This window comes from Micromys minutus (assembly GCF_963924665.1).
Source record: "Micromys minutus genome assembly, chromosome: X".
In the NCBI taxonomy this organism is placed as follows: Eukaryota; Metazoa; Chordata; class Mammalia; order Rodentia; family Muridae; genus Micromys; species Micromys minutus.
In genome coordinates, this window is record NC_137970.1 from 3,022,004 (window position 1) to 3,046,356 (window position 24,353).

The 24,353-nt window shown below is 39.2% G+C and overlaps 2 protein-coding genes across 3 annotated transcripts in view; both read left to right on the plus strand.

Annotated features, from left to right (window-relative positions):
- The window catches only part of SLC9A7 (solute carrier family 9 member A7), a gene marked incomplete at both ends in the record, with an annotated part of 163,209 nt that overhangs the window by 126,064 nt on the left and 12,792 nt on the right, over positions 1–24,353 (plus strand). For both annotated transcript variants that reach the window (XM_080909638.1, XM_080909639.1), the window contains 2 exons: positions 2,767–2,826; positions 10,497–10,560. In XM_080909638.1, coding sequence (XP_080765764.1) covers positions 2,767–2,826; positions 10,497–10,560 — 124 coding nt within the window. The remainder of the gene's footprint in view (positions 1–2,766; positions 2,827–10,496; positions 10,561–24,353) is intronic.
- Positions 15,283–16,472, plus strand: LOC308414411 (carnosine N-methyltransferase-like). Its single transcript, XM_080909640.1, has one exon. The coding sequence runs from the start codon at positions 15,289–15,291 to the stop codon at positions 16,279–16,281; it is 993 nt and encodes a 330-aa protein (XP_080765766.1). The 5' UTR covers positions 15,283–15,288; the 3' UTR covers positions 16,282–16,472.

Genomic DNA, 24,353 nt, shown 5'->3' on the forward strand with positions numbered 1-24,353 from the left:
TAGTTAAGATATAAACTGCTTATTCTTCTTAGTTTCTTGAGTAAGTGCTGTTATTTACAAAGGGCATAATTTTGGCAACTTAGAGGGCTCATGGAATTATTTCAACAGATGAATTTCTGTGATCACAGGCACACTGTGGTGGTATGATGGCTGTTTTCTGGGAGCACAGTGGGTAGGGAGGCAGTGAAAGGACACCCATTTAGCTAGGTAAACGAACAAGTAACCTTCACAGCCCACAGGGAAGTAATATAGTCATTTAAGGGCAAGTACAAACTCTCTGATGTTAATCCTTTCATGCTGAGACATTCTGGGAACATTTTCTTCAAGATAACATAAGGAATGCAGATGAGAAGAAACCTCAGGCTCTTTACATAACAGGATTTGTGTCTTGATATTTTCTAAGATGTATCATTATACTCAGAATTAGTATCTTAGCAGGAAGAACTTGAGTCCCTAAGTCTACAGGTCTGCCTTAGAAGGGTACCTCTACCATTCCTACCTTTATGAGTGTGGGCAAATCATTTTACCTCCAACTCTCAGTTTTCTTCCCAATTAAATAGTGACAAGCATAATATGGTGATACAATGTAATTAGAAGTAAATATGAAGAATTCTTGTACTAGGGGAAAAGGGGTGCAACTTTGTGGCAGAATGCTTGCCTAGAATGTGCAAAGCTCTGGTCTCTATCCCCAGTGTTACCACTACATCCAGAACACCCAAAGCATTTTCTCATTCAATATTTGTCTGACACATGGACTCACTAAATTTTAGCTGTCATATTATCTGTCATTAATATTATTATTATAATCACTCAAGCAACAACAAATCTTACACTCAAGAAATCCTGGTTTATTTTTCTGTTGTTTGCTATAGTAATTTATGGTTTAAGGCATATTTTCATTCTGACCATGTAATTAATTGAAAGTATCACCTTATGACAAGTCATGGTCTCTTGCATTTTCCAAAGAATACAATATAATGAGAATTTGAGCATTGTCTATTACAATGTTTCTCATTTTTATCAACTAACTATAGGGGATAGTTGTGATGCCTTGATCAGGATCTGCATGTGAACACTGAACTTTCATGATCAATCAATAAAGATGCTAGTGGAATCAATGAGCTGGGTGGAATAGGTGGGATTTCCAGTTTCCTGCAGGCAGGCTACCAGACACAGAAGAGGAGAAGAATTAACCTTGCTTCAGAGGAAGATAAAACCACCAGACATGTGAGGTCTAGGGTGGAGTGGCCATTGGCCACTTCCCCAACTTGCCCTGGGGTAGCAGGCAGGGGATTAGAAACAACTAAGTTGAGGGCAGATCTGGGTGTTGAGCTGGGAGTGAAAGAAGGGAATGATAGCCCAGGACAGCTTAGAGGAGCCCGGCCATTGAGCTAAAGCATATAAAAATAAGCCTCTCTCTCTCTCTCTCTCTCTCTCTCTCTCTCTCTCTCTCTCTCTCTCTCTCTCTCTCTCTCTCTCTCCCTCTCTGTGTGTGTGTGTGTGTGTGTGTTTCATCTGCAGATTTGAGGGAACCTAGGCTGGTATCATGGTCCATCTGGAGCTTAAAGCGGGTAGCAAAAGCTACACACTATAACCGCAGTGAAATTTTAGTACCACAGATCTGCCATATCTTTATGTTCTTTGTGTTTTATAATGCTTAGGATGGCTTCAAACTTATCCAATGTGCATTTTAGGCGGTTGGTTTTATGTATATTCCACAAGAACCAGTTTTCACACCCACAGAATTATATTACCCCATTGAGAGCACATAATTTAGTGCAGTGTTTTTAACTAAGAGCAATTTTCTACCTGGGAAACAGCTGTGAACATCTGAAAATATTTTAAACCAAAAACAACTGCTTTTTTTTTTTAGCCAAAAAGGTCTATCTCCTGGGACAGAGGGGGTAGTTGCTGTTGGAATTCTGTAATAGAAGGCAGGGATGTTACTAAACATTCTGCATGCACAAGGGAATAGTTTCCCAACAGAGAATAATTGTGGATTTAAATGTTCATAGTGATGGGTTTGCAAAGCCATGCTGTAGCAGGATGGTGGAGTTCAATGTTGTCTGAATAGTCTAGAAATCATTAAGGAAAGTGAAAGGCCACATCAAGCCAGTGACCTCAAAGAAAAGAGAAGAGCCAGAGTTGGGTTCCTGGGCTTCAGGTGAACAATGTTGTTTGCTTATCTAGAAAAAAATTGGCTATTTTTGTCTTATAAGTATTGTTGATTTTCAGTAATATAGTGTTTTCAGTAATATAGTAATATAGTGCTTTCTGTTAACTAGCTATAAAATATGCACATATTCTAAATATATGTTCATTGTTTAGTAATAATTTTCTGTTTTTATATGAACATATTTTATTTTATGGAACAGATGATGTCCAGAATTATTTGTAGATTAAGTTATATACTGTACACTTATTGGTCTGATTTTATTGTATTTTGTTTTGCGAGGCTTAACATCATGATCAGTTGTTTCTCATGACCTAGCTTCTAGCACTGTTATTTTAAATTTAGCAACCTCTCTGCTCTTGGATTTTAGATAATAGGGATAACCAAAGATAGTTATGTAGCTCCATGGTTGCCACTTACCTAGTGTTTTCAAGACCTTGAGTTCCATCCTCAGCACTGGAACAAAACAGGGACTATGACTTTTTGGTGAAGATGAGATAGCCCTTCTTCCAGGCATGGTCCAGGGGAGATGCCATAAATCCTGGGAGCTGTGTTGTCCTATCACATTCACATTTCCTTCTTCTGCTGCCCAGAGTTGGTGTGGAGGAGCTCTCTGAAGAGGACCAGAATGAGCACCGATGGCAGTACTTCAGGTGACACAGGGACTACTCAGAAAATAATCCACTGGCTTTGTTTCTCTCTTCTAACTCAAATGATTTTTCATTATGCTGTTTGCTTTTTCCTTCCTGACTGCACCCAATCCTTACCCCATGGGCAACAGGAAAATAATTTCTAATAATTCTTTTCTGTCCTTCCTCCACGTTGATTTGTGTGTTAATGTTATTGAAATTATGTGCTTTCTTTCCACATTTTGAACCATGTGTTTTCAACCCCAAAGCCTGAATTCAGCTCATTTTCAGAGACACCTATACTTTTCCTAGAAAGCCCTGCTTCTGATCTATTAAATAAGGCTTGTAATTAATGCAGAGAACTAGAATTTAATATTTCATCCTTGACTAGAGGATAGCTACGTGGTCTTAATTAAGTGCCAGTGTTGGGATATATATTCACCTGTTCCTCCTAGTACCCCTTATCTAGATCCTTCCCCCTTCCCTTTTCCTTTGAGAATGGGGAGCCCCCTCGGGGAGTCACATCTTAAGGCTCATCAAGTCATTGCAGGACTAGGCTCATCCTCTCCCACTGAGGCAAGACAAGGTCGTCCAGTTAGTGGAACTGGATCCATAGGCAGGCTACAGAGTTAGGGACAGCTTCCAGTCTAGATGTTGGAGGAGCTGCATGAAGAGCAAGCTGCACTTCTGCCAAATAAGTGCAGTAAGGCACAGGTTCGGCCCACACTAGCTTTTTGATAGGTGGTTAAGTCTCTGGGAGCTCCCATGGGTCCAGGCTAGTTGATTCTGTTGGTCTTCCTGTAGAGTCCTGTCCTATTCAGGTCTCTCACTCCTTTTCCCGACTCTTCCACAAGACTCCCCAAGATCCATCTAATATTTGGCTGTGGGTCTCTGCACTGTTTCCATTGACTTCTGCATGGCACCTCTCAGAGGACAGTTAGGCTAGGTTCCTGTCTCGGCTGGCTGTGCCTTAGTGTTATGTATTTTTAAGTATATATTTGTGTATCTATAATTTCTCACAATGGTTTAGATGATATATGAACATTTTAAAAGATTTATTTATTTTATTTATATGAGTACACTGTCACTGTCTTCAGACACACCAGAAGAGGGCATTGGGTTCCATTACAGATGGGTGTGAGCCACCATGTGGTTGCTGGGAATTGAACTCAGGACCTCTGGAAGAGCAGCCAGTACTCTTAACCACTGAGCCATCTTTCCAGCCCTACACGAACATTTTTAAAGTAAACAAAATGATGAAGTTTTCACTAACAGTTTGTTTATTGGCCTACATCCAACTGTGTATGATGTCATTGTGTTTAAGGGTGGTGATATTGGAGCAAAAGAAGAACATCCAGTGTTCTTGCCTTTCTGGATCTCCAGATAATATGGTTTCTTCCTGGTCTATTCATTGCAAAATTGGCTTGAACTCAGAACGTGGAAACTATTTTTCTCACTAAAGACTGGGTGAAGGAATTTAGCACACTTGGAGAGACCCATGGCTCCAGTTGCATATGTAGCTGAAGATAATATTATCTGGTATCAATGTGAGAAGAGGCTTTTGGTCCAGGGAGGGCACATTTTCCCAAGGTAGGGGAATGCCAAGGCAATGGGGTGGAAGGGGTGATTAGGAGAAAGTGCACGTTTGTGGAGACAAGTGGAGGGGGTGGGGGGATGGGAGTGGGGTGGGGGCAAAGGGATAACATCTCAAATGTAAATACAGAGTATCTAATAAAAAACCAAAATAAGTTTTTAAGGTAACTTACAAAATTAAACTATACTGTGATGATAGAAATAAGAATAAAGAAATAGTAGGAAAAAAAGACAAGATGAAGGAAACAATATCTGTAAGTAGGGTGTGGGTCTTGAAATACAGCCCAGATATATTCTGTAATGGCATGCATAAAATTCATGGAAATGTTGAAATATCTCACTGGGTTCATGCTTATTACTGTTGCAAAGTGCATGTGTGGATGCCCGTGCACATGTGCACACATGCTCACACATACACACACATTTACTAGGTGAGCTGTAGAAGAACTCTTTCTAATGAAGTATCCTACCTTCAAGGAAGAAGTTTTTAGGCCAGTACTACTTGGGACACAAGCGAATTCAGATTATAATTTGATGCTCAAGATTTATCTGAATATTCATGTCTCATATTTCTCAGATTAACAAGAACTTTGATTATTCATATGTTTTTAAATTATTGGTTTCTAGAAATATTTATCAGTGGTGAAATGCACGCTTAATGTGCCTGAGGCCCTGGATTTAATCTCCAGAACTTCCTTTAAAAAAGTATTAGCTAAAACAGATTTTTTTTCTGGGATTTCATGGCATTTTATCCATTAACCACAGTAGATGAGATATTGTTCTAGAATGAAAGTTATTAACTTTGGTGTATTTATTTATTATAGAAAAAACACATCTGTTTGACTTCTTCCTTTTCTTATTTGGCATAGAATTTCTACATTTGTCTCATTCTTCATGAACCTAAGGGTAATTGAGTTCATTCTGGAGGAAAGGACTGATCTGTCTGTTGCAGTGTACTCCCCCAGATGTATTTGGATGCTGAAATATAATATGATATAATAAAGCTTAAGGTTTTTGTAACATCCCAGATATAACAAGGAGATAAATATATTTCAAACAGTTGCCAAAACCAGCAATTTGAAAAAGCTAAGTCTTAGGGGGCTCTGAATCTGTAATCAAAAGCCTGTGTCTGTCTCTTACTTGCTGTTTAGCACCATTCCAAGTGTCCTGGCCCATTGCTATATTCTTATTCACAGAGATCAGTTTGGTTCTGGGCTGTGCCCCAAGGGTGGAGGCCTTTTTAGGAATCCCGGCATACTGTGTGTCATTCTTGAGGATTGGCCCTTCCAAATGCCAGAAAATAAATTAAGTCACTCTAAAATAAACATCCTCAAATCGGGAAAATACAGAACAACCCTTGTGTCATGGCCCCATCTGTCTTCCTGGAGTTATTTATAAAGCCACGCTAAGCTGAAAAGGAGGTATTTATTTCCTTTCTTGAATTCTACTACCTTAGCACATTATATTAGTAGTTGGTACTTCCATAAGACCCCATGAGTCAGACTGGGAGGAGCCAGACAGTTCCCTTAGGCTTTGTACAGTTAGGTTCTATACATCTCAGACATTAGGCAGATAGCAAGGGGCTCCAGTGAAGATTGGATTTTCCACACAAAACACTGATATAGGTGAGGAAATCAGATATTGAGTAGGACTGTCTCTAGAGCTTCAAGTCACCACAGAGTGGCACAACTGGATCTAAATATGGCTGCATTGCTTAGCACCTCATCAACTCAAGACTTTCTCTGTGCCCGTCACTTTTCGGAGAAAACAATTTCAGCAAAACTATTTCTGAAATTATGAAGAAGAAAAATTTTCTTTGTCCTGTACTTACCAATTCTAGTGCCCCATGTTATGAATCTTTACAATTTGTGTTTTTCAGACCCTGAAATAAAATGAATTTATAAATTATCAGTATTAATTAATTACAAATAGGAAAATAGCCTGATGTATTTTTGAAACATCTTTACCTAAGGTATAATTAAATATTCTTAACTGTGATTTAAGTTTTCCTCCCAAAAAGAAAGACTGGAGCTCTGACTACTCTGTTATTAACTCGCACTCAGCAGTTCACTAGAATTTGTCAGTTTTTTATTCTAGAGTCGGGTGTCCCAGGTCCACTCCTAAACGCTTCTGGAGCTCAAGCTCCTGTGGAATTGCACCTAAGAAAAGTGACATGAATTTTCCACATGCAAGACCCAACAAACGTGTATGCTTATTGGCATGTCTGTTTACTGTCTTGTCACAATTTATCCCCTTTTCATGCTCTCTTATAATATCGATTTTAAAGTATTCTGAATAGTTACTTAACAAAACATCTTATAATTGGGATTTTTCTCACGTTTCATTATGACCGGAGGCAAACGGTCATTTTGTCAAAAATGCTGTAAAGTGTTATTATACGTTTCTTGTTGCATCCTTTTAGGAGGTAAATGTTGGTGAGAGCTGCCCATTTATTAGTGACATTCTATTTAGTCACTTAGCTATTGTACAATATGGACCTCAGGTCCCTGTAGTGTCAAAATGCCCAGTTTCTTTATCCATTTTAAAAAGTTATCAGTAGAGTGATCTTTTGCCACCATATGAATGGGCCAGCAGTGAAATCATTCACTACTAATTGCACTGAGGACAGAGCATGAAGACTTTCTAGTTCTGCTTCTTCCACTCTTCTAAGACAATGAGTTGTCTCCATACAGAAACATAGAGGGTTTGGGAATTTATTTCACGTATGGATAAAGGAAGCAGTCTCTTCAGTGTCTAGGTATTCAGTTCAAGAGAGTTTCTTCTTTTGTGTAGATTTGAACTTGTGTCCCTACAGAACCTTAACAAGAACCTGGGTGTTAGCACGGACAAAGCACAGTGCTGACAGTGTGACAACCTGGCCAAAGTCAGGGTTGATTGAAAACCTATACTCTCATTGTCTATATATGGTTATTTAAAGTTTTAATTAGCTAAAAACCAAGGTGTAAAATGTAATTTCTCACTCATAATAACTATACCACAAGTGCTCAGAGGCCACACATGGCTAGCAGGTGCTAGAACTGGACACTGCGGGTAAAGAACACTGCAGAAAGTTCTGTCATAGTGCATAGACCTGGACTCTCAGGTTTTCTGAACAAATTGTGAATGTCATGAGTTTGTGGTGAAGTTAAGATGGTTCTAATTTCTGGAGTTTACCATAAAGTGTTTTGAGTATAGTATTTTATGCTCTGTTTGGAATTCTGGCCACATAGACCTAATGCAAATGATGAGTTCCATCAGTATTTCTGTGATTTGAGTTAATATAGATAAATCTTAGCTATTACCAGTAGTTCTTTTTAAAACAAAATCAATTTAAAGTTTTACTAGAACTCAGATGACAGAGGCAGGAGGATCACCACAAGTTCAGAGCATGGTTGACACAGTAAATTCCAGGCCAGGCAAGGCTAAATAGGCTACTCTGTGTCCACAAAACAAAATAATTTTGTCAAATGTTTTCTTCTTGTAGTAAAGATTACAGGACTAAAGCTGATTTTCCTTTCGTATCTTTTATTATATTTAATTTTATTTTCCTTGAGACGGTACAGTGTTCCCTGTGGGCTTCCTATTTCATCTAGGCTCATATAAAATTAGTTTGCTTTACATGTACTGATGCAGAAGCCATTTAAGAAGCAAACTTTTTTTGACAATCCTGAGTGCAGAGAGGAGAAATTCTTACTGGCAGATCTGAAATGTCATATTCTTGGTTACCCCATCCATTTAGGAGTCTTTCTGTGGCTTGTTTGAGGACAAACATGTTACCTTACCATTCTGAGAGATACTGCTCTTCTGAGTCTGCACCGGGAAGCTCACTTTCAGTAGATTTCTCTGGTACAAAGTAGTTTTGTGCTGCTTCATAAGGTCTAATAGTAAACTCCTCTCTATTGGCCTTATAGATGCCACCAAGGATACCTTGTAGAGCACTATGTAGAGGATGTTTTAGTGGATTATATATTAAGGGGCTCTTCAAAACAGGTGAGAGTTGAAGAACAGTTAGAAGTTCTGGATGCAATTTTACCTCCAGCCATTTTCATACAGATTGTCAGTGTGCCCTAAAGATCTTAGGTGACTTTTTGGGAGGCCTTTCAGATTCTTAAGTAGAGGTTCATGCATCTTTTCTTCTAGAAGTCTCTTTTCATTAGAAAGATCCCAGGTGTTACTGGTGATGAAGAAGAGGAAAACAAAAAATAAGTTTGCATTTGCAGCTTTGTATGTCCAGTACAGTTTCTGCTTGCTGGACTAAAATATCCTTTTATTAGGTTGCAAGGTTTCCCTCTTCAAGCTTATAATGGCCTGGCTGCTGAAAGCGTGATGTTCTGCTGTATTTTATAATGTTCAATAATTGATATACTGGGAGATTGAAAGGAGTACAGGATTTTCATGGCTATTTTTCTTTTCCCACTGTTCTGTGTTATCTCTGTTATTTGTGTCATAATGTTCTGCCTTAGAATAGGGAAGATATGGCTCTAAAGACTTAACATGCATGCATCCATAGGTAGCATATGGCAAAGCTAGGGCAGCTGTCCTGGTGCATCTCAGTAATTTATTGTAAGTGAATTTTTGCCATTTAGTATCTCTCTCTCTCTCTCTCTCTCTCTCTCTGTGTGTGTGTGTGTGTGTGTGTGTGTGTGTCTGTCTGTCTGTCTGTCTCTCTCTCTTTGTCTCGCTCTGTGTCTGTCTCTGTCTGTCTCTGTATATCTATATATACAATCTTCAGTTGCTCTCAAATATATGAGTTCTCTGCTCATCTTTGATAGGGAGGATGTGTGAATATGAGAACTAAAAGTATACCAAGACCTCAGTTAATGATACTGCAGACAAGGTAGGCTTTAGTGAGGATCACTATGAGTGAGGTAGAGTCAGTGGTGGTGGGATTTTGCAGTGGATGGGAATTACAGGGAATTATGGATGAAACATGCCAAGAGGAAATATCAGGAGGTGTTCTTCCCAAAGGCAGCCCATGGGAATCAGATATCATTTGGGAGATGGCAGTGGGATCAGATATCAAAGGTGGGAGTTATGGCTAAACAAGTTTAAGAAGATTCTTGATAAAACCTGGTGATGTAAAGGGAAGAAGTCCAAAAGTTAGGTCATAGTTAGGAAGATGATTCAAAGAAGTCAGACTCAGGTTTGGTAAAGGAGACATTTCATTATTATTAATACTAATGGAGTTAGGAGAAGGAAGGCTGGGGAAATGGCTGTCAGTGAAATGGTTGCTGTGTAAGCATGAGGTCCTGAGTTTGATCTTCAGAACCTGTGGTCAAAAGCTGGATATGATGGTGCATGTTTGTAATCCTGGCACTGGGGAGATAGGCAGATCTCTTGGGCTTGCTGGCCAGCCAGTATAACTTAATTGGTAATTTCTAGGGCAAATGTCTCAGTCTTGAAGAACAAGGTGGATGGCTTTTGAAGAATGATGCCTGTTTGCCTTGTGGTCTACCAGTGTGTGTGTGTGTGTGTGTGTGTGTGTGTGTGTGTGTGTGTGTGTGTGTGTGTGTGTTTGTAGGTGTTTGTACATGTAAACACAACACATGCACAAGCATCCACAGATATGTGCATGTGAACATACACAGGCATTTACATAAGACGTCAGAAGAAATGTATTAATGCCACGGCTTCATTTGTGTCATGAAGTAAGATGTGGGATGGAGAAGTGGAAAGATGGCAATAAAGAGACTACAGTAAATGGTAATGGCGGCCATGCTGGTGTTTACTACAGATCATTCCCTGGCTTCTTTATGTGCCTGTCTAATTTCACAAAAAGTACTGTGGTCATCAAAGCAGTTCATGGTAGAGGTGAGGAAGCAGACAAGCAGAAGAGACCCTTGGTTTAGTAGCAGGGGCCAATTGGTATAGGAAGGCAAATGGAAAGCTACTAGCATATTTCCCAGACACCTCACTGAGGGCATGAGTACTTATAACCCCAGACTCTTCTCAATCTGCTGTGGTGTGGATCTGCTTCTGCATGATTGGATTTCTCTCCTTGAAGCTAACCACTCCTTCTGCGTTGGGAAGATATTTGCTGCCATGGGCCAAGCTAATGCTTTCTGTTTTTTCTCCTTGTCTTTTTCCTTGATGACATTTAGAGTTGGTGTTGATCCAGATCAAGACCCACCTCCTAACAATGACAGCTTTCAAGTCTTACAAGGGGTAAGTCACAAAGTGCTGCTTCCTGGGAAAGGAACTTGAAAATTGCTAAAATTGAACATTTACTTGAAGCCTCGTATCTGGCTTCCCTCATTGTCATCTCGACAACAACCTTTTGGACGGCTGCTGTAAACTCAGGTTTATAGGTTAGAAGCTGAAAATTGAGTCTTAAATGAGTCACCTTAGGCAAAGTAATGAGGAAGTAATGCATTTTATAAGTAAACAAGATAACAGGGTGAGGAGCGATTCTATCCAGATAATTCCATACTAGTCAAAACATCTGCATTCTCAGTGGTGCATATTGTCTCTCTCTCTCTCTCTGCACTCAAGAACCTGCAAAAAATGTAAATGGGTTGGCATGGTTGGTTTCATGCAGCAGTGCTTAGTGTATGTATCCTAAGACCCACAGGCTGCAATGTTAACAGCAACAATGTTACTTTTAAAAGTCAACTTTTGCTAGCAGTGTAACCCCAAGAGCCCCCATCAAGTCTTGGGACCACCTTCTACTGAGGTGAATCTATGTGCTTGACATCTACCATAGGAAAGAACTTGAGGCTGACTCAACACAAAGTCGGCAGATTTGTTGATTGAGCGGAAGACAGAATGCACATGAAGGGAGTCAAATGTGAATGGTAGAAGAAACATACACTCAAGTGTCTCAGCAATAGCTGTATGTGTGATTTGGAGGGGGTGTTTAGTTGCTTCATCTGTAGTACAGTTTAGCTACTGGGGACAGTATATGCTGGGATACTAGTTTTCTACAGAATTTTGTTTTTTAACCAGAGACTTCTTTATAAATTTCACTGGCTTGAAACTGGAGAAAGGAGTTTGAATATAGAGAGAAAATAGTCACCAAGGCATCCTTAAACGTACAGGCCACAAAGGGATTAGACTTAAGGCAGCAGGAATCATCTGGCTCTGACATTCAGATGATGCTATTTCTCAGGTGGCCTGGATGATTGCATGGGAATTGCTGGGTGCCAGCAAGGTGGAAGGCAGAATCGGAGAACTAAAGGGTCTCTTTTCTGTCTCACATCCCTGCTGCTCACTATTAAGCTTCTTGCCACAATAACATCTACACAGTTATAATGATGAACTTACTGTCACTTAACCATGGAAATTTCGAGAGGCAGTTTTCTTAAGCATTGGTTCTGGTATTTCATACTTGCACCTTTTCTCCAGGTAGGATAAGTGACTTGATACCCTGGACAAATAGGTCAGTTCTGGGTTACTGGCAGGTCTAAGATGACCATGATGTGGATGGCAGTGATTTCTGCTACTTTCTTATGGCCTCTGGTTTGCTTGCCTGGAACTGGGTGTGTGTCACAGCTTCCCTTGACCTCTTCTAAAGTTCCACATGAAGTCGTGGAGATGTTTTCAGAGTCAGTTCTGCTGGCCTTTTGAAAGCATTCAGGATTACTGTCAGGATGGAAACAGTAGGCTGACTTGGCTTGTAGTTTCCCGAGAGCCCCTGTATGACTCAATCTTCACACAGAAACAGGTTTCTACACATCTTCCTCACCTGGCCTTCTTGGTCCAAGGAGTGAATGACAGCATGCTTTGGAGTGTTCAATGACTAGAACAACCAAAGCAACCAGTGGGCTTCTCATTTGTGGATGAAATCCCAGGTTCTTGTGGTTTCCCTGGTTGATGATATCATGAAACTAGAATTAGAGGTGGGGAAAATCCAGAGATTTGTTTCCTTCTAGAAAGGGCAATTCTCTTGGCTTTGTTTTATAAATAGTTGTTTGTAGGTAGGTGTTATGATACAGTAAGGAAAAGCATTTTCTACAATCAGAACAGTTTTTCTTACTGCTCCAAGAAGCCCAAGCTGCAAACTGTATCAGAGCTACAAGCTAGGAGCAGTTAGCTGAGACTTGGCTCTGTGAGGAAAGCTTATGAATACTGTGGGCAGACTCCTTCTTTTTGTTCCTGGCAAACTGGATTCATCAGAACAAAACAAAACCTTAAAACACGGTTTGTTTTTCTAGAGGTCTTGGCAATTTTGCAACCAAAACAAAAACAAGCTCAGCTAGAAGCAAGCTGCCTGGATTCGGGGTTAGTAGCTTCTCATCCTATTAGAGAGGTGCTTTCATGCCAGATCAGACACAGCTGGGATTTCTGTTGGCCAGACATGCTGACACATCATTCATTTCCTTCCTCAAGTTTTCCAGCAGACCACTCATTGGTGAGGCCCCCTCTGGGTAACTCCAGCCACGACATTAGCAAGGCCAACAAAGAAATAGATAAGTTAATGGAGTGTCCAGGAAAGGAAAAGTGTGTGTGTGTGTGTGTGTGTGTGTGTGTGTGTGTGTATTGTATAAACCTGTGTTTACATAGAGATAGTGAAAACCATGGAAAATAAACTGTTTAGAGTTGTATTCACAGAGAACTTGGTTAGCAAGTTGGATTGATTTGTCCCTAGAATCTCCCGATGGCCAAAATCTGACATTTTAGCCACCCCAAAATATTTTAACTTGAAACACTTGCTGAAGTGACTTCCTTCAGCATTAATACTCTATTACTATTCTCGCCTCCATTTTTTCATTCCTTCCATTTTTTCTTTTTCTTTTTAGACACAGTCTCTCTACATAGCCCTTGCTGGCCAAGAACTCACTATGTAGACCAGGCTGGCCTCAAACTGAGGCCATCTGCCACTGCCTTCTGGTGCAGGGATTAAAAACATAGGCCACATTGTCTTTTTTTCCTTAAAGATATCTCTGGCAGAAATATGGTGGGTTCAGCTAAATTCTTGGATTCAGAGCCAAAGTCAAAGTGTGTCAGTATTGAGGTCTTGGCTGAGAAAACATTTGCAAGCTCATTCAAGTTGTCAGATCCATTGCTGTTGGGAAATTGGCTGATAGTGGGATAGGAGGCCTCTGGAGGGTTTCCAGTTGCTTGTTTGTGTTACAGAACTAAGAATTGAGCAGAGACATATTGTTGTAGGAGAGATAGTTTATTAAGAGATAGAACACCGAGAAGGGAGAAGAAGTGGGCCAGAGTAAAGAGAATGTTTAGTACCTTATATGGTCCTACTATACATAGTTGGGTTGGTTTTTTTTGTTTTTGTTTTTTTGACTTTAAGGACATGATTATATAGTATGAGCTTTTTGATTCATTTGCATAGTGCAGGCTTTTCCACACATGGTCAGAACATCCAGTTCTACATATAACTTCATGTCTCATTAAATCTTAAATCTCTGTACTTATTTGAGTACCATATGGAGCCATGGGTTACCTGGAGTGCCAGCTTGTGCCAGCCATTTTAATAAGTTCTATTTCTATTCAGGGAGTTTCTGCCCTTCCCCTTTGTCGGCTTGTTTTTTTCCCCATATATTAATTTTGTAAGGCCTTCCACGCCTGCCTTCTTTGCTCTTTTCTCCTGCCTCAAGTCTTTGAGAACTGTGGGCCCTTGACTTTTAGAGGGTTAGACTTGAAGGACGGTGCTGCATCTTCTATAACTGTTTCTATGCTGTTGACCAGGAATTACTGTGAACTCCCTCCCTCTTCTACGTACCTGTCAGGGAGGATCCCTTGTCATAGAGATTGGCTGAAATCCCTGCAGCACAAGGACTTTAGTCTGGAACTGCTATGTTCTCTGTTGTCTGTGAACCAGCATTTGTTTTGCACATTAATTAACCCCTCTCTGCGTGAGGGGTTGTTGTTTTCATGTCTAGGGTTGGAGGTCTTGGAAGACAGTTGTCATCAATTTAATTTTCGAGTTTAAAAATGATACTCCTTACACTGTCAAAAAAGTCAACATGTTGATGGCTACATATTGAGGATATGACAAAACACAGAACAATTACAAGAAGAATCCAATGGTAAAATCCATTTAAAATGCAAACTTGTTACCATTTAGTTTATATCATGTCACTATTCTGAAAGAAAGCCAATGACAAAAACTAAAGCATAAAGGAAGGCTACAACTACTGGTAGAGTTATATAAATAAGACCATTTTTGCATTTAAGAAGCAATGGTGCTTGACGGTAAGCTTGAAGATCTGTGTTCAATCCCTCCTTGCTCTCTGAATTGTGAAGCATCCCATTGTGGTTATCAGTGATAGCATGAAAATTGGGGTCTCATTTTAGGATTCTTGGTCTTATTAATAAAATAGTTTAAGACTCAAACAGAAACTTTAGGGCAATTTATTAGATCTTAAAAGAAAATTTCTAAGGCTAGAGAGATGGCTTAGCATTTAGGAACACTGACTGCTCTTCCAGAGGACCTGGATTCAATTCTTACAATCTATATGGTGGTTTATAACCATCCAAACTCTGGTTTCAAGAGATCCTACGGCCCTCCTCTGACCTCTTTGGGCACTAGGTACACACATGTTACACAAATATATGTGCAAATAAAACATTTATTTACATAAAATAAAATAAAATTTAAAAATAAAAAACTTCCAAGGCGTGCAAACTATAAATCTCAGCAGAAAAGGACAATGAGGGAAAGAAAGGTAAGTGTCGACTCGGGAGCCGTGAAGTGCAGGCGGGTCACGCCCTGGGCCGCAGCGGCGATGCAGCTGCGTCTCAGCTGGCCCAGGATGGCGGACTCGGGGAGGAGGTGGAGGTGCAGTTCTCCGCCGGGGCGTTTGGGCTCGGCCACGCCTGCCGGGCCCCCCCCCCCCCCCCCCCCCCGCGCGCGGCACCACGGAGGACGAGGAGCGGCTGGAGCACGAGCACTTCTGGAAGGTCATCAACGCGTTCCGCTACTACGGCACCAGTATGCAAGAACGAGTGAACAGGACGGAAAGACAGTTTCGATCACTTCCAGATAACCAGCAGAAACTGCTTCCTCAGTTCCCTCTTCACTTGGACAAGGTCCGGAAATGCATTGATCACAATCAGGAAATACTGCTGACCATTGTGAATGATTGCATACATATGTTTGAAAATAAGAAATATGGAGAAGACGCCAATGGAAAGATTATGCCAGCATCTACATTTGACATGGATAAGTTAAAATCTACACTGAAACAGTTTGTAAGAGACTGGAGTGAAACTGGGAAAGCAGAAAGGGATGCCTGCTATAAGCCAATCATTAAAGAGATTATCAAAAATTTTCCAAAAGAGAGATGGGATCCTTCTAAAGTAAATATTCTGGTACCTGGTGCTGGACTAGGAAGACTGGCCTGGGAAATAGCTATGCTAGGTTATGCTTGTCAAGGAAATGAATGGAGTTTTTTTATGCTCTTTTCTTCCAACTTTGTACTCAACAGATGTTCTGAAGTTGACAAATACAAACTTTATCCCTGGATCCATCAGTTTAGCAATAATCGGAGGTCAGCTGATCAGATTCGACCCATTTTTTTCCCTAATGTTGACCCCCATAGTCTTCCTTCTGGTTCAAACTTTTCGATGACAGCAAGAGACTTTCAGGAGATTTACTCGGAATGCAATACCTGGGACTGTATTGCCACCTGTTTCTTCATAGACACAGCTCACAATGTAATTGATTATATTGATACAATATGGAGAATACTCAAGCCAGGTGGAATTTGGATAAATCTTGGTCCTCTACTATACCATTTTGAAAATCTGACAAATGAACTGTCTATAGAATTGAGCTATGAGGATATTAAAAACGTTGTTCTGCAGTATGGATTCCAGCTAGAGGTGGAAAAAGAATCTGTATTGTCAACATATACTGTGAATGATCTCTCTATGATGAAATACTACTATGAATGTGTTTTGTTTGTGGTCCGGAAACCACAATAGTGGTATTACCCAGAAAAACATTTAATAAGAGTAAATGCTAAAATAAACAACTCACAGTCAACTGTCAATGACAACAGGACACAACCTCAAATCAGTGGTGCCTTCTTATTCCTAACAAAATTTAAAAATAGTGTCTATTTTCTTAATGATGTCTATTGCTTTTTTCAGAAATATACGATACCATGCAAATTTATAACACACAAGTAAAAAAAAATATATATATATATAAAGAAAATATCCCCCTTGCAGATATCTAATGGAGGAACTATCTTCAAGTACTTTATTCTTTGAAGCCCAGAATTTTCTTTCTTTAAGAAAAGAAACAAACTCTACTTTTCATGAAGCTATTGCAAGTCTGCCATCTTAAGTAACGACTGGTACTGAAGTCCGCAGTGCTCTCCTTGCTGCGTTAGCACTGCCTGTGCTACTCTGAAAGGCTCTTCTGTCATTCAGCATCTGAACTGGAACTTTTGTTCTCATTGGACCTAAGTAAAGTATACTAAGAGAATCTGAAACTATTCTCTCATCATTCAAATTAGTTTTTTTTTTAGCTCAGCTGCATTTAGAAAGCATCAAACATGTCATGTATGAAATGCTAAGTCAGTTTTATCAGAGGTTAAAATTCATGAACTACAGTAATAGAGAAAGTCTTGTGTTAAACTAAAACTTATATTCCTGGATCCCTTTGAAATGTATAAATATAAATATTTGGAGGCCCAAAAGTTTCTTTTTTTAAAGCAGTGTTAAGAAACTGGTAAAATAAGAATAAAATCTAACCATCTGAATACGTAATTTTGAATTAGAAATTACAAAGCTTGTCAGTGTGATGTTTACAATGATGTCTTTATAAAGTATGTGACTTATGAAAGCAAGCACTTTTTAGTTAACATGTATTCTAGTGAAAATTATAATAGAATAATGTGAGACGTTCTGAGTATGAAATTCAGGGAAAAATTAATGCCTGTGGTCTGTGTATTCAGTATCCTAGGCAGCAGCCATTCATGGAATTTCAGATTAAAACTAATTTTGTTCCCTAATAGAGTTGGAATTGAGACAGTGCATGCTGCTTTAATTTTCTACCTCTAGGGAGGCTCGTTCAGTGGGAGTTTTAGTTTTCCTTGTTAGTTTTAAAGTTTGTTACTCCATTTCCATTAGCCAGGAACGCAGAGGTGGGTGGTATTTTAACTTGTACAAGAAAGTTCTTGCTGAGTGTTTTACAAATGTGTGACCTCTGAGACCTCCAGATCAGATGGATTTAACATGTACTGTGACTGACTGCTCGTTGCCATGCTTTGACAGGAACCTTACCGTCTGTCTTTGAGCCTTTGTATTGCTTAGGTTCGGAGTCTATACGCTCTGGCATCTTTCTAGTTAGGGGAGCTCTACACAGTATGGAATTTTGTCATCTGTCCTTCCATTATGCAGTACATGGCTCCACAGAGCAATTTTTACTTTGTCGGCTATGTAAATCTATAGTTTGGTTTTCTTTAAAATCATTTCTTGTTCTTCCATTGCTCACTACTTTCATTTGGTGGAAATTCTTATCACTATGTACAAGGGGGAAAAAATCTCTCAATTATTTTTTTAAAGGGAAAAAAAACTAACCTAAAAAATGTATTTTAAAAGACATCCAGTGAACGGCAAGGAATGCATCCTTTAAGTTGTTATTTAGGAATGCTTTTGTTCATTGAGTTGTTTTTTTTTTTTTGTTTGTTTGTTTGTTTTTAACAAAAGTAAGAACAGACTGACACCAGAGGGTTTGTTACCTAAGGGTATTTTTTTCTGTTATGTGTTACTCTTTAATATTAATACTGACATTTCTAAATTATGTATTTTACTTAACTATGAAATCCGTTATTTCATTTATTTTTTTCTTCATATCATGAATATTTTAAAGATATTTCTTATAAATTTGCATCACTTTTTCTCTTCTGGCTTTTGAAGTTAATATATTCTAAACTTGAAGATATGGTATAAATCAATAAAAGAAGTGTCACTGGAGGAGTTTAATTTTGTATTTTTTATATTTAGGTCTAGCTATTGAAGTGTGAAAGCCTTGAAATTTAAAATTTTTTTCCTTAGATTAGTGCTGTACACAAATGTTCTCATTTTTATAAGGTGGCCCTGTGCTTGTTGTTTTTAAATTTACATTTTCTGAGGTGAAGATTTTGGTTCTAATCAATGAGCAAGATAGGGCATATGAAATATACAGAGAGGCTACAGAACTCACAGTATGAAATGATCATATGTGAGAACTGTAAAGTGTATGAGATTTTATATGTAATTCACATTCTAAATGTCACCAGAAAAGTTGAATTGGAAGCTTCATGTCTGCATGAAATTTCCTATATTTTTAATGTGTACATGGACTTAATTTCTCATTAAATATTAAAGTCTACCAGTTGCTATAACAGTTCTTGGTTGTTTCCCTCAATGTAAAGGTAGCTATAATGGAGAATATTTTGGCACATTTCTCAACTCAATCTCAAATGTCTAGAAACTCAATGAATATTTGAGCTTTGAGTTTGCCAAGGTGTACAGTATCTATTTTCACTTTGTTTCATTCATGTTCATTATAATAAACTTGGAATCTTCTAAGGGAAAAAAAAAGAAAGGTAAGTGTCATGGCATTTGAGTTACTAGCACAGAGGTCTGTGACTTATCAGTCAGGGACACAGAGTTTAGAGAAAAAGCAAGGCAGCTCAAAGTGCCAGAAAAGACATACTTAGGTTCTGGCCAGCATCTAAAAAAAAGAGATGGTAGATACAGGGAGGGGGAATTGTGGTAACTTTAATTTTATGAAGACCTCAACTAGCCTGTTGGATAACACAGCAGGGTTTTCTTGTTTCCTTGAGTAACCTCTCTGATTTTATTGTAAGTAATGGGTGTCTCAGTCCATTTTTATTGCTGCAAGGAGACTATTGTCCTGTTGCATATATAGCTCCAAGGGCTGTTGTGAGCTGAGCCATTTGAATACTGACCTGGGAAAGTGTGTGTTATGAACAGGATTATTAACAGATACTCTGTTTGCCTGTCTTTTATTTTTCTCCCTCCCTGAGCTTCTCTTTCCCTTCAGGGATCTAATCAGGATCTAGTTTAGTCCCTTTCATCCAAAACTCCAATCAGTAACTTTAAATTGGGGTTATAGACAGTGTTATAGGAAAATAGTTGCCTCTTTTTCTTTAAGTTATAAGGATCAAACTTATTTCAGTTTTGTCAGTATATTGTAGAAAGGGAGTCTAAGGGAAACACAAGAATTGGAGGATGTAACTTTAATTTCCTTCAGAACCTATTCTTAAGTGCTTTAACCTCCCTTGTTGCCCACCACCCACCAGAGGTAGTGGGAATGAAAGGATCCAGTAGATAGGGAAGTGGACCTGTTTAGAAATGGTTCTTTGGAGCATCTGTCTTGTCTGGAAATCAGCAGTTCAGTTCGTAAGTCAGCGGTAGCAGCCTCAATCCATTTGCAAACACTTCACAGATACACCAGTGGTCCAGTTCAGATAGTCGGGTTAGCAACAATGGTGACACGACCTAGCAGAGACAGTCAGACCTCAGCCTTGGCACAAGTCATCAGGAGGGACCAGGCAGAATGCTAGGAGAAGTTCTTGGCTGTGCCTCTCTCAGGTAAGTGAAGATCAGTGAAGATGTGAGACCTACAAGTATTGTGCAGCTAGCTGTACCAGCAAGCCAAGCTCAGGCTCAGTTACAGTTCACTGAGTCCTTTTTATACCCCCTGCAGACATCCTGTGTCCTCCACGGGTCTTCCCTCAGCATATGTCTTGCCTCAGTACATGCATCTGTCTCAGCTGACATCCCTCTGGAATGCAGGAAGCAGCAAGAAACTGTAACACAACATCAGATGATGCTCCCATTTACACTCCTTGGAGTGCCTGTGAAATAGTTCTCAGAGAAGCCAAACCAACACTGTACTGCTTGTCATTGTTCAGTTATTAAATTGGCTTTCTTTTTCTTCATGATGCCCCCCTCCCCTTCCCTCCCCTTCCCGTGTGAGTGTGTGTGTGTGTGTGTGTGTGTGTGTGTGTGTGTGTGTGTGTAAAATTGCTTTCTCTTCTGTGAAAGGAGATAGGTCCTAAGACATTCTTTTCTTTGTGTGTCTAGAATTTTGCATGATGATGTACTTAGTACATTAGTACTTGGTAAGTACTTAATACATGTATAAAAAGATACTCTTGTTAAGTGCTTCAAAATGATGATAAAGAGACTTAGAAGATTAAAAATCCCTAGTGTAAGAAGCCTTATGATATAGCCCAATGACATTAATGGCTAGATGTTTTCCCCAAGAAGGATGTGTTCAAAGTTACATATCTTCCCTTTAGAAATACAAATATTTTACAAATACATAATCCACACAAAAAATTACATGGTTAAAAAATGATAATGGGACAGAATTTATTATGTGTCACATATTAGATACTGTCTTAGATTCATTCGTTGTTGTTTGTTTGTTTTTTTGGATTTTTTCTTGTCTTTTTCTAGATAAGGTCTCACTGTGTAGTCCTTGATGTCTGCAACTCACTAGTTCTGTATGGGTAGCATCAAAGTCAGATCTACCTGCCTCTGCCCTCTCAGCACCTGGATTAAAGGCATGTACCACTACACAGAGCCCTGTTTTAGGTTTCTTAAAGATCATGTGTGCCTCTAAGAGGAAAATGAAAACCTGCCAAACTTCATTTTTTACAACTCTGTACTTAGAGTACGTCCAAATCAAAATACATATTTACTTTTATTCTCTCCCACTGTGATGGACACTAAGCTGGCAGATGCTGTTTTAGCACAGCAAAGGGTGTAGGTTTAATTCCTAAGCACCTTTTCAGCTAGGAAAATGGCATGAAAGCCTGTCTTCCCTCCAGGAGGATCAGGAATCTCAAGGTCCAAATTCCAGAAAGGATATTGATCAGGTAGCTTAGGTGGGCCAGAAGCCATCTGAGGGCCAGAAGTCCTGAGAACTCGATTGACCTGTCAGATACCTGCTCTTGGCCTACCTTTTTTTCAGTCCTTTAAGGTACCATGGAGAAATGCCAGATAATGGTCCTGATGGACATGTAAAATCCATTTCAGTTGCCAGTTGTAATTCCCAAGTTGTGACCTGTATTTCTGAGTGACTGTAATAAAGTGGGAGTTCCCACAGCCTCCTTCTCTGTCTCTCTGGTGTGATGCAGTGGTTCACAGAGGTCAGGAAAGCACTCTGCTCACCATTACTATTGTACTGTAAACCACACAACCTATGAATAACTAAACAGAAGAAATAAATGAATATGACAGGTTAGAACTGTCTGGAGCCATCATGTTCTTTGCTGGTAGATCATTCTTCTGGAACCTCACCAGCACTCAGAGTTCTCTAGATCCCATCACTTAAGGATTTTTGTTTGTTTGTTTGATGTTCCATTACGTAGAGTCCGTTGGTTAAGTGACTGACTAAATCCCCATTTCTTCTTCCCTTCTTGGAGGTTGGGGTTAGAACTAAATGTTGATTCTTAGTCACATAATTGGTTCCTGTGGTGACTAGTTCTCAGATTCTAAAAAATGACCTTGATAACATAAACTCAGGAATAGTTGAAACTTACTTAATATAAATAACAAAATAACAATCTTCTTTGGTTAGGAAATCACAAGAGTTTTAGGAGCATTGTGTAATGAAGTGGGAAAAACCAAATATATGTTTCTTAGTCATAGAGCATTGGTAATAATTAATATTTCCTAGTTAATATGCCCACTGAAGCACAGGAAGGTGAGGTAACTTGTCTAGGCTCACAAAGCAAAAGAACAACACAGGATCCAGCATCCTTTTAAGAAGGGGACATTGATGGTCCCATTTATACTTATAGAGACTTGAAAGACCATTAGGGGCTGACCAGGAAGGGGTATTCGTGTACTAGAGCAAGAGGAAGGAAGGAGTGTGCTGGGCTCTAGAAGTGATCTGAGCTAAAGCACTGTTATGGTAGGAAAGTACAGACAGGCATGTTGACAGAATGAAGTTCTGCCTGTTTTGTGGACAACAAGGGAATGGGCACCCCATCTCCAAGTACAGGGGAAGGAAACCCCACCTGCCTCTGCAGTGGCTACCCCATCAGCTCTGTTTAGTTCCAAGGCCACAGGAAAGGCTCTCCTGACTTCTGGGCTCTAAAGTAGTTGAAACCTGCCCTGGTTTCCTCAAAGCCACTACATGTAGAGCAAAGTTCTTCCTGTCCCTAATCAGGCCTCTGGGACCATCTCTTTGGAGCTAGAAACTAAACTTTAAAAAAGTTAGCACTTAGGATTTTTTTCCTAATTTACTCTTGTGACTTGTGGCCCATTTTTCTTCCCTTTTGAGTTTTTGTGTGGAAAAAATAGATAAATTTTGACTTAGGATTAGATAAAATTTCTAGCAGTTTCTGAAATGGACCTTAACATATTTTATATTTTGTGCTATATGTTTATGTGAACCAACAACCCTACATTAACAATTTTAAAATTAAAATGTTTTTCTTACAAATGTTGAAGATGCTCTATGTCCTATAGTATCAAATACTCAGCCAGGATTTACATTCATTTAAGTATATTCATCTCATTTGTATGAAAGTTAATTTCATCTTTAGCATTAGAAGTGGTAGATTATATGTATATCAAAGAACTATTTTAAGATAAGTCTTTATGGCTTATTTTCAGTAAGTATTTGACTTTATATATAACTAGGGCCATGTAAAGTATTTCTAGATGAACAGAAGACACAAATGGAAAAAGTTTAAGAAGCCCCTTCTTTATAGTGTTCTTGATGATGTGCATCCTTTTCCTAAGTACAATTTTGTGGGGATGGAAAGATGCCTCAGCAGACGAAACACTTGATGCTCTAAAGATCCTGCTTCAGTTTTGGGTACCTGTGTGCTATCTGTAACTGCAGCTACAGAGGATACACCCACACACACCCACACACACCCACACACACAGAGAGAGAGAGAGAGAGAGAGAGAGAGAGAGAGAGAGAGAGAGAGAGAGAGAGAGAGAGAGAAGGGAAGATAACTGTTTTTTTAAATAATATCCATAGTATCATTTAGTGTTTTGCCCACTCCTAGAAATTATATTTTTCACCAAGTCATGTAACATTTAAATATCTTTCTAGCATTGTCATTAGTTAGCACTTACTTAGAGAGGAGCAATAGGTATAAAAAATGACATTTTTCTGTCCCCTTTCTCCCACATGGATTTATAAAATTTTTAAATAAAATTGGTTTGTGTAGTTTCTCCTTGGTATATTTCTCAACCACAGAAGGGTGTATTTAGTCCAGTTCCATATCCATCAGTATGTATTCCTCAAATACCATGGAAAATATTTTTTAAATGATCTTTGATGGTGGAATTTAAATAGTCTTGCTCATGTCACATGGAAGGCTATCCTGTATATTCATCTTCTCCAATATCCCTGACACTTTTGTTACCACTGCAGAATGACTCTTCCTGTAGATTTGGTTCCAGCTTTAGTATATGTTGCTGAATGTGCCTCCTTTGCACACTTGCACCTCTCTGTTGTACTAAAAAGGATGGTTATAAAAAATAGGTGTGTTTCACCAATACTTGTACTTGGAGAGCCTGTTATCTAGCAATATAGAACCCCCAACAGTACCCTCAAACTGCTGAAGTCAATCTAATCTTTATATTAGTTGGACTGCTTATAAACTACTCATGTAGAAAAGACATCTTAATCCTCAAATGAATGCCTGATCTTACAGATATTGAAAATTAAGGGTTGAGGATGTTTGAGAGGAACGACGGGCTTGCTACTTTATAATAGATAAAAATTCCATAATTTGTAGCCTGGCTCTTGTTTCCTTGCCTCTACCCCCTAAAGCTAGTAGAGAGATGTGTAGTCCTGTTAACCTGGACTGGCACCACAAAGAGCCCCTAGGCTAGTTAATCAGGAATCTCAGCACTGTCCTTTCACTAAGCTAACTTTGGGAAAACCTGGAACATTGATTTTACATAAGCTTTCTTTACTATTGGCCATGACAATTTTGTCCTGCAAGGATATAAATCACTTTTGGGCAAGTAACTCCTGAAAGGTTCTTGGAGGGAAA

What these genes read in the sequence shown, in the direction of transcription:
- LOC308414411 (XM_080909640.1), top strand. Translation starts at nt 15,289, where the DNA reads ATGCAAGAACGAGTGAACAGGACGGAAAGACAGTTTCGATCACTTCCA.